The following is a 15,898-nucleotide window of genomic DNA, read 5'->3' as shown; positions in this document are numbered from 1 at the left end:
GGAAACGACAGATGCTGACTGACATCTTGTGTGTATTGTGTTGCACAGAATATAAAATGAATTAGGCTACAGCACTGTAACGACTTTATAGATTAAATAAAATGTATACAAACCTTTATTTCACAGAATAAATGCACCAATTCTGCGGCATTGAGAAGCTCTCTCCTGACGAGGAGTTGGGTGGGTTGTTGTTATGTCGGATGGTCAGCTGGCAAAAAATGACCCAAAAGCCTCAGTACTACACAGTGCTTTGGTAGAAGAAAATAACCCAGCGTTTTTTAGAATGTATAGATTATTAATCATAAATGTTTTTTTTATATAACATACAAAATACACAATTTTAATAATTAAAACAGTCATATTCTGAAGAAACTAATGATTTTTTGTTGTTGCCGTAAGCAGACTGGAGATTGACAGTGAATGTCTTCTGATCACGATGGACTCCAGGTGAGTTGAAATTGACATGCTTTTACAGGCAGGTGAATTATTTACTTTTTTTTTATTAAATGAAGGCAATCAACTGATACGATAGTCTGTGAACTGACTTTTTATATCAATCCAACAGTCATAGCCTATATTTCTGTCAGGACCACTATCATCAATAATGATTGGCAATTAGCATACAGTTAGGATTGGCGATACAGTTCTGTTCTGGGTAAGAACTCCCGAGCATGGATAAGAGCAGGGAGAGCAGCGATAACCCCGCTTAGGGTAAACAGAACAGAACCAATGTATATCTGATAATACTGAATCGACATTATATATATATATATATATATATATATATATATATATATATATATATATATATATATATATATATATATGCTGTGATAGGTGTTGTATTCCTATAGGTAGACATGGATCAGCTGAGAGTCAGCTGATGCAAGCTTGACTAACGTGACCTGCCAGAACTAATGCTACGTTTTATATTTCCAACACTGACTGTGTCAAAATCAAAGAAGCAGAAAGATCAACAGAATAAGCATAAGTAGCTATATCTGGGCTTTATGTTAATAATAACAGTGGTTTTCAATCCTGGTTCTGGGGACTGCTCTGCACATTTTATATTTCTCTCTTATCTGGCACATTACACGACACCGTTTTCAGTTTCAGAGTTTCAGAACTTCTGAAGACGTGAATTAAAGTCATTATCAGCCTCTGATTGGATGTATCTTGTGTTCGTGTGCGTCCTAAAAGAATGAGTTCTGTTAATCCTAGTATGTTCCCTGATGTATGCTCATTATCAGTTATGGTGCAGTTATCGGCTGTGTGATGTTACATGATGATGCTAATTCATCTGTGCTAGCTTTAATAACTTATCTGTCAATCTACAATGTTCAGAGATATAATGTTTATAATGTTAAGTCATGAACCAGCTAATCAGTGTTTTAGGCCTAGTAAGACATTGATTAGCTAGTTGAGGTGTGTTTAATTAGGGTTGAGTTTGGAGACCCCTAACCTAAACACTCCAGAGTCCACTGCAGTCCTCAAACTTAAACTTTTACTACTTGTTAATTTGCATGTAAAGGCTGACTCCTCTCTCTGATGTTGATATCTGCATACCAGTGAAAATAAATCAGTTAAAATTGATTCTTCACTCTGTAGTGTTCTGACCAACACATGGTTCACTGCGATCTGAAACTAGCCCTAACAGCTTATGGTAGCCCTTCGCTACATTTAGTGGCTCTTCAAGCACACTTCACCCACTTGGCCCAAACATCAGTTAAGACAGCCATCCTATTTGAAGGGTTATGAGGTCAGTGCAGTGCGACCGAAGATACGTGGCCCATTGCATGCAAGCCCGGCACCACACATGTCAAAAGGAGAAGATTGGAGCTCACAGCCTAATGTGAAGTGGAGTAGGCCCCACAACGCACAGAACTAATATTCTGAGGAGAGCTTTAACAACACAAGCTTAGGATGCCCAGGAAGATTGTAAAACTCTCTGTAGTTGTAAGATCATTCTCAAACACCACGCACACCCTGTAACGAGTACAAAGGTTGTTTTCATCAAATTAAATCAAGAATGACTGTGATTTACTGTGACACACGGATGCGGGATCCTCAACTCAATTCCCAGACAGGCCTGATACAAACCAACCATGACCCGCCCGAGGAAGACCGCTCTCATCGGTGTCGGCGACTCCTGGGAGGAGGAGAGTAAAGGGGTCCAGCGCTGAAAATTCCTCTCTTCGTTCATAAGGACACAATGGAGTTCTCTCGGCTGAAACTAGCCCTAGCAAACCTGCTACCCGCTGACACTACAGAGCTTTTCAAGTATCAGATTCTTGTGGATTATGTGAAACTTGAAGAGGCCTGTCTCATCGCCAACTCCTTTATCAACTCACCCAGGCTGTACAGGGACACCATGGCAGCCTTGACCGAGAAGTTCGGCCACACGCACCATGTAGCCTTGGAGAGGACCGCTGCAGTTATGGATTGTGAGATCAGAAGAGGAGATATAGCTGCCTTTGAGAGGTTCTCCCTGCATGTACAGTAACTCGTGGACATGCTACAGACACTGGGCCCAGATGGAGAAGTCGAGCTGAGATGTGGCTTACATGTGGCCTGAATCCTCACCAAGCTTCTGATAGAGATGATCGGAATGCTCATGCTCTGCTGGACCTGGAGGAATGGCTTTGATACAAGTCGAGTTTTTTTTGCCAAGGTTACAATAACTTCAGACATCCGCGCCCAAGGGCCATCAGGCTAAATGAGAGCTAAATGCCAAACCAAGAGGGTCAGAGCGCATCCACGGCATGATGGAAGGGCAAATCAAAACCCTACTGTCCATATTGTGAGGGCACGGAGCACTTCTTAAATAAGTGTCCAACTATTCAGAAACTCACCAGAGAAGAGGTCATGGAATAGATTAGAGTTAACAATAGATGCTGGAGATACCGGAAACCATATCAAGCAGTGCAATGTGACCTCAAGAGGCTCAGCAATTTGTGTCAGGGGAAGCATTTGAGAGTACTGCATGATGCCAAGGCTGAGCAGCTGAAGGCTAAAAGTTGTCTGGTGAGGACCAGTATGGAATTTCTCTACCTGGACAGACCATCAACCCACTCTCATGTTCAATGCTCCTCCCGAAGCCAGTTGACAAACTGGGCCTGCATAAGAAGTCTGGGGACCTTGCTCTCTGCACAATTCATCAGGAAGTCCAAACCCAGAAGGGATCCGCCATCTCATTCAAAATCTCATCCCCTACCAATCCCAAGAGAACCTCCCAGATAGTTGCAGCCTTCACAATGCTTGGGTCTAGCAGACCACCCCTACCCCATTGCCAGCTTGAAGAGAAAGTACAAGCACCTGGCGGACCTCCCACTTAAACCATATGATCACGTAAAGCTGCTTGTGGTAATTGGTGCTGACTGCCCCCATCTACTTGCCTCTATCAAGCTGGTGAAAATGGAGGACCGGTGGACATTTGCGCGAGACTGTGATGGATGCTTCAAGGACCCGCACACCTTACCCAGTGGGCACCGAGCACCCAGCAGTGTCTCTTCATACTTCATACTGCCATACCAGAGCAGCAAACTGGTTATGAGATCAAAGCAGGATAACGAATGGGTGGAGCTCCTGGAGGCCAAGACGAGGCGAGTACAGGTAGCAGGTGTTCTCAGACACTGAAGTGAAACATTCCCCCACTCCAAGCTCCCAAGGAAGCCGTCCTTCCCAGCCTCAGAAGTCTGGAGGGACGTTTGGCCTGGGACCCCCTACGAGCAGATGAGTACTGTGCAGCGAATCGCAAGTTGGTGGAGACAGGAGCTGTCAAGAAGAGTGACCCAAGGGAAGCCTCAACCACAGATAAGTCGTGGTACATACCCCACCACTTAGTGATCCATAATGGGAAGAGTCGTTTAGTCTTCAACTGCTCCTTTCAATTCCAGGGTCGAAGCCTCAATGACACCCTCCTTCTTGGACCAACATTGGGAACCTCTCTTCTGGGAGTTTTACTGCGCTTCAGGGAACATGTAAAAATCTGCAGAAATCATGGAAGGTGTGGGAATCGGAATTACAATAGGTGCTTGGTGTTTCTTTAAAAAGTGACTTTGCCAACTACTGGCCTGGCATGAGAGTTTTAATTGTTCTCGTGGATCCGTGTGAACGGGGATTGTTTGGACGACGTTGTTGTCTATACAAACTTCTGTTTTTAGTACATCCTTGTCGTGTAAATGTACCCTTAGTTCATTTCACGGTGATCTTTCTGAACGAGCTGATGATCTGAATCAGGTGTGTTAAATAAGTGAGACATACAAAATGTGCAAAGGGTGGTTGAATCAGGATTGAAAACCACTGAATAATAATATAAGTTAATAATATATGTTTTATGATTTTACATCAATCTCCTAGAGTCCATGTCATGATGATATGCAATGGATGTGTTTTTGCATTCCACTGTGTGTTTTTCATTGTTTTTCTATGTGAATATGAGCTGACATGACCATTGCACCTGCGTCTTTTTAAGTGTCTCCCGCGTGACGCTATATTTAAATAAAAAAGGGGCGCTCAATTTTAAATTTCCATTTTTAAAAACAAGCATTGAGAATTTGTGCTCTATTCCATTACACCGTCATTTTTCTCATTTTGTGCTTATTCAGCTCACCACAGTTTTAAAGCCCAATTATTATGATGCGGTTTTTATTCTGTTGAACACCACCTGTTCCAGACAGTAGGTGGAGTTGTCAGTCAAAAGGTCCTATTCTCCTCCAACTCTTTTGAGAGGAAAATTATGATAATGATAAGTGGTCTCATATGTTTAAGTCAAAATAATTAAAGGGTTAGTGCACCCAAAAATGAAAATTATGTCATTAATGACTCACCCTCATGTCGATCCAAGCCCGTAAGACCTTCGTTCATCTTCGGAACACAGTTTAAGATATTTTAGATTTAGTCCGAGAGCTTTCTGTCCCTCCATTGAAAATGTATGTACGGTATACTGTCCATGTCCAGAAAGGTAATAAAAACATCATTAAAGTAGTCCATGTGACATCAGTGGGTTAGTTAGAAGTTTTTGAAACATCGAAAATACATTTTGGTCCAAAAATAACAAAAACTACAACTTTATTCAGCATTGTATTTATTCAGCATTGTGCTTTCACGACTCCGCAGTGACGCTGCTGACATAAGACGCTGCTGACGTGTCACCGGATAACACGATAACATCTTACGTCACTGCGGAGTCGTGAAAGCGGATTGACAACAGACCCGGAAGAGAATACAATGCTGAATAAAGTCGTAGTTTTTGTTATTTTTGGACCAAAATGTATTTTCGATGCTCTCGGACTGAATCTAAAATATCTTAAACTGTGTTCCGAAGATGAACGGAGGTCTTACGGGCTTGGAACGACATGAGGGTGAGTCATTACTGACATAATTTTCATTTTTGGGTGAACTAACCCTTTAATGCAAAACTCTGCTTTCCAACCATGTATATCTAAATGTAACATGGAAACATGCCATTAGAAGACTGCTGACCTCAAGATAAATATACTGTAAATGTTTTAAATGTCAACTATAATAGTGTTAAATATTGCAGTTAAATATTGTTTCTTTACATTTTTATTCATGTTGAAAATTTATATAATTCAAAATGTCTGCATTTTGATAGGTGTTTATACTCTTCAATTCTTTCTACAAAAAATAAATAAATAAATCTGATATTTGTTTAGTGTTTATTAATTTACATGTTTATTTTACAGAGAGCTGAGTCTTCCACTAAACAGATCAACTCTGATTGATCAAGGTCCTCCAAAACGATTCCTTCTACACACAGAGAGAAAAGTGCTTGATGATCATGGGAAAGTCAGAAAATGGACTTATGAGAAAAAAGACACCAGTAAAAAAAACAATATTGTTCTACTGGTGGGAGAAACCGGCGCTGGCAAGACGACTCTCATCAACACCATGGTCAACTACTTACTGGGAGTGAAGTTTGAGGAAGAAATGTGGTATGAAATCACAGAAGAAGAAGCCAGAGACCAATCAGAATCACAAACCTCTGAAATCACCATGTATGAGGTCTGTCCTTTAAAGAATCCCATATCTCTCACCATCATTGATACTCCAGGATACGGAGACACTAGAGGACTGGAAAAAGATCTGGAAGTTGCTGAGAATTTATCCATGTTGTTTCAGAATAATGATGGGGTTCGTCATATTGACGCTGTGTGTTTTGTGACTCAAGCGTCTAAGAATCGCCTCTCGGACAGACAGCATTACATCATCAGTTCAGTTCTTTCTTTGTTTGGAAAAGACATTGTGAACAACATTGTGTTTCTAATCACACACTCTGATGGTCTACCACCCAAAAACGTCCTCGGTGCCATTAATAAAGCTAGAATCCCCTGCAGACGAGACCACAGCGGCCAACCTGTTTATTTCTTATTCAACAACCGGCAGGCTGATGCCCACCACAATGAGACACGTTACATTCGTGCTCAAAGAGACGCCTGGGAAGACAGCATGGAAGAGATAAAGCATTTCCTTCAGTCACTGGATGAAAAGAACAGAATAAGTTTAGAGTTGACTTCAGATGTCCTGATAGAGCGCATTATATTAGAAGCGTCCATGTGCAACTTACAGCTGCGAATTCACGAGAAAGAGCTGAAAAAGGCTGAAAAACTTCAGATCCAGCAGGCAATGACCGAAAACAAGGAAAAGATTGAGGAACGTAAAAACTTCACCATTAAATTCAAAAGGTCTATCAAAGAGAAGGTTCCCATTGAAAGCGCATCATGGAAGAGCAGGAAGGCGACGACCTGCACCGTCTGTGAGGAAAACTGCCATGAGTTTGACTGCTGGTGGGTTTCTGATGTCAGCAAATGTAAAGTCATGAAAAACGGCTTCTGTACCGTGTGCACAGGGAAGTGTCACCACAGCAAACACGTCAAAGAAGACAAGAAATACGTCATCAAAAACTCGAGCATGATGATAGATTTTGATGATTTTAGAAAGGAATATGAAAAAGCTCAAGAAGAGTTAAAGAGATTTTTGGTTATAATGAATGATCTTGACAAAGATCTGCAGGAGCTTGAGGACCAAAAATTCATTCTTCTGTTCAATGCTTACAAGACCATCAAGCATCTGTCTCAGATCGCATTAAAGCCAGACTCAGCCTTCACTCTTCAGCATCTGGACTTCTTCATCCCCAAACTGAGAGAGGCTGGGAAAAAAGACTGGGTCCGAGAGCTGGAGGACTTGAGGAAAACTGCTGAAGCTGAAGAAGCAAATAAAGACGCTCTGAGTTATCTTCAAGCAGGCCTGTCAAACTGGAACATTTCTTGAAAAAAACGTAGGAAATAATCCAAGTCCAGGCACTCAGTAGATACAAAAAGTAATACAAAACACTTTATTAGAGGGCTAAAAAAATGTAAAAAAACACCAACGCGTATCGGCCCACTGGCCTTCATCAGGGTGTTAGTGACAAACAAACAGGAGCAGTACTTATACAGTAATTGATTTCAGGTGTGCCACTCTGGCACCTGTACCACAACTCTTTAGCCACTAGAGGCAAAAGTTAGGTTCATACAAGTAACAGACAAAATACAATAAAAAAAAGAAGATAATAAAAAAGATCTCTTAGTGGAAAAAACAACACTTCAAGTATCTAATATTCTCCACACAATATATAGGATCAATAATTGTGAATAGGCTACAGTTACCTCTCATAACTCTAGTGTCATAGACAAGATGATTCAAAACAGCTTTGACCAGAAATGGGTTCTACATTTCTTTGTTGGGCAAGTGAAGAAAAGAGATGAATTAATTAAAATTAAGAAGACTGATTAAAATGAGAAATCAATGCAGTTGACTTTCAGTAGATCTGAAAGTAGTGAGATATTCTGTTTAATCAGAGGATCAAGCTAATTTTCATCAAGCCATTCCAATCCAATTAATTTTGGGGTAATGGATGGTAGTTTTAACAAAAGATGTCACATCTATTAATGTGGATGTGTTTACTCTTGTGTTAATCCTTTGTGGTGAACTTTTATCTTCATCATTTGCTGGAGTCTTTACTTTTTATCTCCTTTGCTTTTATTATGTTATTTCCCTCAGATTGTCTTTCTTTACATAATTATTGTTAAATAAAATAACTAAAATAAATACACACATATTTTATGGCATTATAAGTGTTTATAATACTATATTTAAAATGCATTTAATGATCTAACACAGTTTTGATCAGTGATAAACCTTGGGATGAGATATGTGACCCAGAATATTCAATGCTGATTATGTCATCATCAATAAACACCCAAAAGATTATCCACAGCATTTATTTTAACATTTTTGCCATAATGTCTGTATCTTACAAAAAGTCACAGCAGCCAGAAAATAAAAAAAGCTTAAAAAAGTCAAGGGCCCCAATAAAGCAAACACTGATCGCCATAATGGTGACTTCAAACTTTATTATTTTCAAACATTCATCAACATCTAAACCTCTGTTGATTCTCAATAAGAATTACTGTAGATGTATACAGAAATAAAGTCAATCTGGTTAGTAATAAGTGAAGCTGGTAATGCTGTTTGAGGAGTTGTTTAATCCTCCTCTGCTGAGATCTTGACAGATCTGTTAGTGTTTAATGTTCTGTTGGTATTTAAAGTGTTTCTGTTGTCTGAGTTTTGTGCACAAAGTATTTTAGTTTAATAAATACAAATAAATGCACAGTTTATGATAGTTACTCTTTTGTATGTCTTTGTATTAACAACTTACAACTTTGAGTAAAACATTCTTAATATTTTATTCATTAATACATTTAAATTAAAATTAATACATTTAAGGCAATTGTTTTCCTCATGTTTTCTATTGAATTTATTAAATATTTTTTTTCAATATATGAAAAGTGGCTATTCATTATGTATTATTCAACATATTGTAAAATATTAACACAATATATTAACGCAATATATTATTTAATATGTTTTTCAGTATATTTAAACCATTTCATATATTGATCATAAATATTTGGAAATATATTTTCGTTCCAATAGGGCTAAAAGACAAATCCACAATCAGTTGTTTTGCATAATGACTTCACATAAATGAATTAGTTCACCATTCTGTGTAATGGTATCGCTGATTGGCTGATGTCACCATGCGGAAACATACCATTCCCGCTAAATCCCAATCCTGCGGGTCAGTCACTTTGTGCTTTGCATGCATGAAGACTGTGCTGACGAATCACCATCGGCTTGATCAAAATCAGGAAGGGCTTTTTCCAAGTGTGCTCTCACAAATGAGATACTGGGACACATAATAATAATAAAAAACAATATAGTTAGACTTCATCAAGGTGAGGTGGGCCTCTGAAGTTGCTGCCAATGGGTAAAGTTAGAAGTAGTTACTACACCATCTGGCCTCAGTGATGTCTCTCTACTGGCCATTCAGAAGTTGCCATGTATCTAATTAAACATTTTGTGTTTAAATTGCAAATATTCTGTTATAAAATTAAGGAGGGAAACAGTCTTGTTCAGATATTTTAACTGAAAAATAAATGAATACTTGGGGGAAATAAAATTTGTTTTGCAGTGCACCAAAAATAAAACTCACATTTGCACAGCACTGAAAGCGTTATACGAGATTCTTAAGTAAACTGGATCAAAACGGTTATCAGAACCAGGAAGATTGTAAAACTCTCTGTAATCTTATCTGTAGGATAATTCTCAAAAATCATGTGCACCCTATAACGAGTACAAAGGTTGTTTTCAACCAATAGTCTATTATAACGTGAAATCACTAAGGATGAATATAGTTTCATGTTGGTTGATCACCTTCTAATGCCATTATGCCTAACATTTTTTCGAAGATTCAAAAAGTCTACAGATAAAACTTGTACATTGTAGGCCCATAATAGTCGTTGTTGGTTCTCTGACTGAAAATATCTCTGCTTTTCTGGATTATTCTCTATCCTGACCCAGGAGTGTTTTCTCTGAGGAGGTAAGGGAGATCGTTCAGTCTTATTCCTCTGTATGTTATGGCCAGTGAATAATCTGTGTATTTACCCTTGATATGTGTGGCATTTGAACCCATTTCGTAGTTTGTATTTGATGAGACGTTTTTGAGTGAAAAATAATGTCCCGGACGATCCTGCCCCCTCAGTCAAGATGAATGTGGAAATGGATTTTAATGATGAAATGGACTATTTAAAACATATATGAATTGCCAAGTGCATAGGCTTTCTAGCATTAATATTAGGGCACTATAGCAACATTTTAGTTAAGGACAGTCTGTTTCGCAAAGTCACATTTTTACTGGCACATTTGAGACATTAACCTACGAACTTCCGCGCCATGAAGAACACAGCTCTACTGAGTTATAGTTGTTTTTATTTTGTTTATTGTTTATATTATTGTTTTTTTTTTTCATGTTTAGAATTGGTCGTAGTTAGTTGATAATTTCACTGTATTTTTTGTTACCGGTTGCAGTTTAAGCAGTTCCATAAAGTTATGCATCTGTTAAACACATCGCAATGAGTGTGTGTTACGTGTTAGTTAAGCTCTCAAAATGAGTGTGGCACAATTTATTTCTTTTGGTGGTGAAGGTATCATGGTGACTTGTCTGTATTCATGGTTATACCACTGAAATTATGAATCTAAGACATACTTATATCTGGTGGTTTAAATATGTTTATTTTGTGGATATCGATGAGTCAAATTGTTTAATATGTTGGCCTAGATAATTTCAAAGCAGCTTTACAGTGAAAACAGGAAAATAATGCATTTCGGCTGTTGTTCAGATGAAGTCAGTTCTGTGTTGATTCAGTTCCATTGTAAAGATTGTCTATTATTAAATCAGTTCATTTCTTTTAAGCAGTTCTGCAAAAAAAAAAAAAAGTTTTAAAGATAGACACAGACATTAAAGAAACAGGCTACTTGTGAAGTAAACACTATAGATCTGAAGGCGACCATTGTCCCATGGTGTTAAATTAACTCCTCGAAGTTTGAGTCTACACTCAAGAGTGTTAAAATTAATTAGATAATTAAGTGATTAATTGAGTGATGATTGACCATTAGTGATGAGCACCTGCTGATTACAAGCCAAATCACTGAAGGACAGAGATACCATTTTATGTCACCATTATGTAGTGTTAGTATGGAAGTAAAACAATGACAAATGTTTTTGAAACAATAAAGCTTGTTGAATTGCACTACTTGACAAAAATATGCATTGCATTAACCCTGCTTGCATTTTAATGCATTGTATTTTTAGGGCTTGCATTTTTATGGGCTAAAATTCAACATAGTTGTATATTTAAGCTGTGAATATTTCAATTCAAAACATTTCACACTCGTTTTCATTATTAAAAAATCACTAATCCATATTCACTTTTCAGATTTCACTTCCAAAATATTCATTCTGTTTAAAAATACAACCTATAATATTCGACAGGCAATTTTGGGTCCATTTTATTTCGCTTCCACAAATTCAGTGGTTCAAGTTCCACAGAAAATTTGACATTTGACATCTGGGAAAGCCAGGAATATCATAGATTGCCGATTGATGATCTCCATAGCTGTGAGTCGGCCTCACCAGCAGGGGGTGCAATCAGGAAGTGAAATCTGAAAGTTGAATATGGATTATTGAATCTTTAATAATGAAAACGTGAGTGAAATGTGTTGAATTCAAATATTCACAACCTAAATATACAACCATGTTGAATTTCAGCCCATAAAAATACAATGCTTTAAAATGCAAGCAGGGGTAATGCAATGCATTATGTGCAAATGTGATCAGATGTTGTTGGTTGTGTCAAATCAAAGGACTGTTGTAATCAATAAAATAAATCTCTCTTAGAGATTCAGGTCACAAGATGATGATTATGCCAAAATGATTATGGGAGAATCTCATGCTGTAACGTCACACGTGTGTGTGTGTGTGTGTGTGTGTGTGCGTGTGAGTTAAAGACCATCATATTCTGAGGAAGCTAATGAATTATTTTGTTGTTAACAGACTGGAGACAGTGAAGGGGTTAGCTCAAGCGATCACCATGAATTCCAGGTGAGTTGAAAATCAGGGTTGTAAATTATTTACTTTAAAAATCTATTTGAAGGCAATTAATTCTTTCCCTGCCATTGACTAAATTTTCCGTCATTTATGAAACAATGGTTCCATGGCACTGAAATGTTGACCCAGGGCAAGCTATATGACTGTGAAGCTTTGGGGTGTTGGTGGACTCTATCTACTCCACCTGGGTTTTGATAATTGATCTAAATATGATCTAGACGTAGTCTTTGACAAAAACATGTTTTTCGCTGCTTTTTGTTCAAAATGTTCCTCTTTTTTTAACCTGTTAAGCTGCAACCCCACTTTTGAAAAATCCCCAGAAATGGCATACCCAAACTGAAACAGATACAGTTCATAAACCCTTTGTACTAAAAGCACAAGTATGGTCTCATTTGAAAGCTGACAACTGGCAGTGTATTGTAAATGTAGAATTAATTATTGTCATAATGAAAAAAAAATAGTTATAAATAGCTTCAAAGTTTGGTAGCTAAGTTTGGCAGTAGGTGGGCCTGTCGTTTGGCATGTATTTTTCTCCTCCAACACTTTTTGTGAGAAACATTTTGATAATGTTAATGATAAATGGTCCCATCTGTTTAAGTCAAATTAACTGATGCAAAAACACTGGCATCCAGCCATCTACTGTATATGTAACAGTAGCATGGCAACATGTCATGAGAAGTCTGCTGACCTCTAAATGTCAACTGTAATGTTATTTTTACATTATTATGTTCATGTATTTAACACATAATGTCTGCATTTTGGTGGGTGTTTAAACTCTTGAATTCTTTCTACACAAAAGATTTCTGCTTATATATTCTGATATTTGCGTTCATGTCTTCCACCAAACAGATCAACTCTGATTGATCAAGGTCCTCCAAAACGATATCGTCTACACACAGAGAGAAAAGTACTTGATGATCATGGAAAAGTCCGAAAATGGACTTATGGGAAAAAAGACACCAGTAAACAAAACAAAATTGTTCTACTGGTGGGAGAAACCGGCGCTGGCAAGACAACTCTCATCAACACCATGGTCAACTACTTACTGGGAGTGAAGTTTGAGGATGAAATATGGTATGAAATCACAGAAGAAGAAGCAAGAGACCAATCAGAATCACAAACCTCTGAAATCACCATGTATGAGGTTTTTCCTGAGAGTCCCATGTCTCTCACCATCATTGATACTCCAGGCTATGGAGACACTAGAGGACTGGAAAAAGATCTGGACGTTGCTTCCAACTTATCCACACTGTTTCAGAGTAATGATGGAGTTCGTGAAGTCGACGCCGTGTGTTTTGTGATTCAAGCATCGAAGAATCGCCTCTCGGACAGACAGCATTACATTATCAGTTCAGTTCTGTCTTTGTTTGGAAAAGACATTGTAAACAACATTGTGTTTTTAATCACACACTCTGATGGTCTACCACCCAAAAACGTCCTCAGCGCCATTAATAAAGGTAAAATCCCCTGCAGACGAGACCACAGCGGCCAACCTGTTTATTTCTTATTCAACAACCGGCAGGCTGATGCCCGTCACAGTGAAAGGCGTTACCTTCGTGCTCAAAGAGACGCCTGGGAGGACAGCATCGACAACATGAAGCATTTCCTTCAGTCTCTCGAGGAAAAGAACAGAAGAAGTTTAGAGTTGACTTCAAATGTCCTGATAGAACGCATTCAATTTGAAGCGTTTATTTGCAACTTACAGCTGCGAGTCGAAGAGAAAGAGTCAAAGAAGTCTGAAAAACTTCAGATCCAGGAGGTAATAAGACAAAACAAGGAAAAGATTGAGGAACGTAAAAACTTCAACATTAAATTCAAAAAGACTATCAAAATGAAGGTTCCCATTGAAAGCGCTTCATGGAAGCACAGGAAGGCGACGGTCTGCACCGTCTGTGAGGAAAACTGCCATGAGTTTGACTGCTGGTGGGTTTCTGATCCCAGCAAATGTGAAGTCATGAAAAATGGCTACTGTACCGTGTGCACAGGGAAGTGCCATTACAGTAAACACGTCAAAGAAGACAAGAAATATGTCGTCAAAAACACAAGCTTGACGATAGATTTTGACGATTTTAGAAAGCAATATGAAAAAGCTCAAGTACAATCCAAGAGATTTTCAGTTGTAATGGATGATCTTGACAAAGATCTGCAGGAGCTTGAGGACCAAAAGCAAATTCTTCTGTTCAATGCTTACAAGAACATCAAGCATCTGTCTCAGATCGCATTAAAGCCAGACTCGGCCTTCACTCTTCAGCATCTGGACTTCTTCATCCCCAAACTAAGAGAGGCTGGGAAAAAAGACTGGGTCCGAGAGCTGGAGGAAATGAGGAGAACCGCTGAAGCTGAAGAAGCCAATAAGGATGCTCTGAGTTATCTGAAAGCCGGTATGGCTAAACTTTTCCTTGGTGAGCAATCACAGGCATAGTGATAGGGCAGGGGTCCCCTGGGGGCTAATCATTTAAACAATCAGAAATGTTAGCAGCATCTCTGCATCGCCCCCTCTCTCATTATGCTTTTTCCACCTCGTCGAGGAAATGAAGAGGAATTGTCCGTCTGGTATGGCCGCTCGTCTTACTTTGTAAAATCACAATAACAAGAAAATTCTGTGCTTTTGTAAAATAAAGAAAACCAACAGGGTGCGCTTTCTGTCGCTTCTGTCTCCGTGAACTGGAGCACGTCTCAAAAATGTATGAAACTCCGTGTATAGGCTTACCTGGCTTACAGACAAGAGAAATAAATCTTTGGAAGCTTGAAATGTCTACTTTTAAACAAACTGATTTGAATCGAAAACTAATCTCTCCAATCTGTTAGTTCATGTTCTGTAATAATAAATGAGTATAATTACATTTTGGGTACTGGATGATAGCTTTATTTAACAGAAAAATGACAAACAGTGATTTGTTCACCATTGTGTTAATTCTGGTTGAGCCATTATATATTTTATGTCCATCAAATTCCTGTTATCTCTTTTGCTTTCATGTCGATTATCAGTCTGTCTCTTTGTAAAAAGTCTTGATAAATAAAGCAAAAATAAATATATAAAATATTTTTAATACATTGCAACTGTATTTTGTCATTGGGTTTGTATTTCAGCCGAGCTATGTCCAAGTCAGCAGTCCTCCTTATCTTCAGGTTAGTGACAAATAATTAGTGAAAGGATGCAAAAAGCACACATTAAATTCACAAATTGATTGTCTGTGACGTCACAGATGGAGCGCCCTGAAATATAAGAGGGTGCCCGTAGTACACATCATCAGTTTTTTTTTTTGTCTCCAGGAGCCATTTGTTTGTTAGCGCGTTGAAGGTTGGATTATGGAAATCCCAAGAAAGCATTTCAGGAAGTGTATGCCTCCATGTCCCTGGTTTTTAACACCTGAGGAAACACACGACCTGTGCGTTCTTTGCTTAGGAAAGGAGCAAGCGTGTTCAGTGGTCAAGGGGATGTTGGACAAATGTCTAAGTCCCCCAGCTAAGGCCCCGCTGTAGCCAAGGCAAAGCTGAGGCTTCAGTCCTGGAGATCGCAGGCCGAGCTCACAGAGAGAGGGATGGTTCTTTCTTTCACTCTTTTTTGGGCTTGAGCGATTTGCTAGATCAGGATGTGCTGTCTCTTGAGTCATCCGATCCAGCAGATTACTTCAGATTCATGGCCCTCGTCACAGCCAGATTGGATCTGGTTTGGGGGTGTGAAAGATGGGAAGTCGCTTGTGGTAAGCAGTACAGCGCTTACTTTTAGGCAATATTTTCCCCTCCCCGTGAACCTTCCATTCCTTTCCGATCTCCATGCTGGAGAAGTGGAGAAGTTGTGGAAGAAGCCATATTCAGCCCGGATTCATCCATTTTAACATTTGTACTATGCAAATGGGGAAGGATTAGCTCCCAAGGTGAGTC

The 15,898-nt window shown here is 38.8% G+C and overlaps 2 protein-coding genes across 2 annotated transcripts; both read left to right on the top strand.

The window, feature by feature from the left end:
• Nucleotides 1–2,212: 2,212 nt before the first annotated feature.
• Nucleotides 2,213–7,293, top strand: LOC311079853 (uncharacterized protein; the record flags this gene model as incomplete). Its single annotated transcript, XM_084109580.1, has 5 exons — nt 2,213–2,494; nt 3,099–3,305; nt 3,406–3,619; nt 3,661–4,006; nt 5,709–7,293. 5 exons carry the CDS (start codon nt 2,213–2,215, stop codon nt 7,291–7,293), a joined length of 2,634 nt encoding a protein of 877 aa, XP_083965706.1.
• A 4,703-nt stretch (nt 7,294–11,996) lies between these two features.
• On the top strand, nt 11,997–14,435 carry LOC311079852 (uncharacterized protein; the record flags this gene model as incomplete). The annotated part of the gene is made up of 2 exons (XM_084109579.1): nt 11,997–12,007; nt 12,863–14,435. 2 exons carry the CDS (start codon nt 11,997–11,999, stop codon nt 14,433–14,435), a joined length of 1,584 nt encoding a protein of 527 aa, XP_083965705.1.
• Nucleotides 14,436–15,898: the final 1,463 nt, after the last annotated feature.

This window comes from Abramis brama, assembly GCF_963993115.1.
Source record: "Abramis brama genome assembly, chromosome: 3".
NCBI lineage: Eukaryota > Metazoa > Chordata > Actinopteri > Cypriniformes > Leuciscidae > Abramis > Abramis brama.
This window is presented reverse-complemented; position numbering and strand designations above follow the sequence as displayed.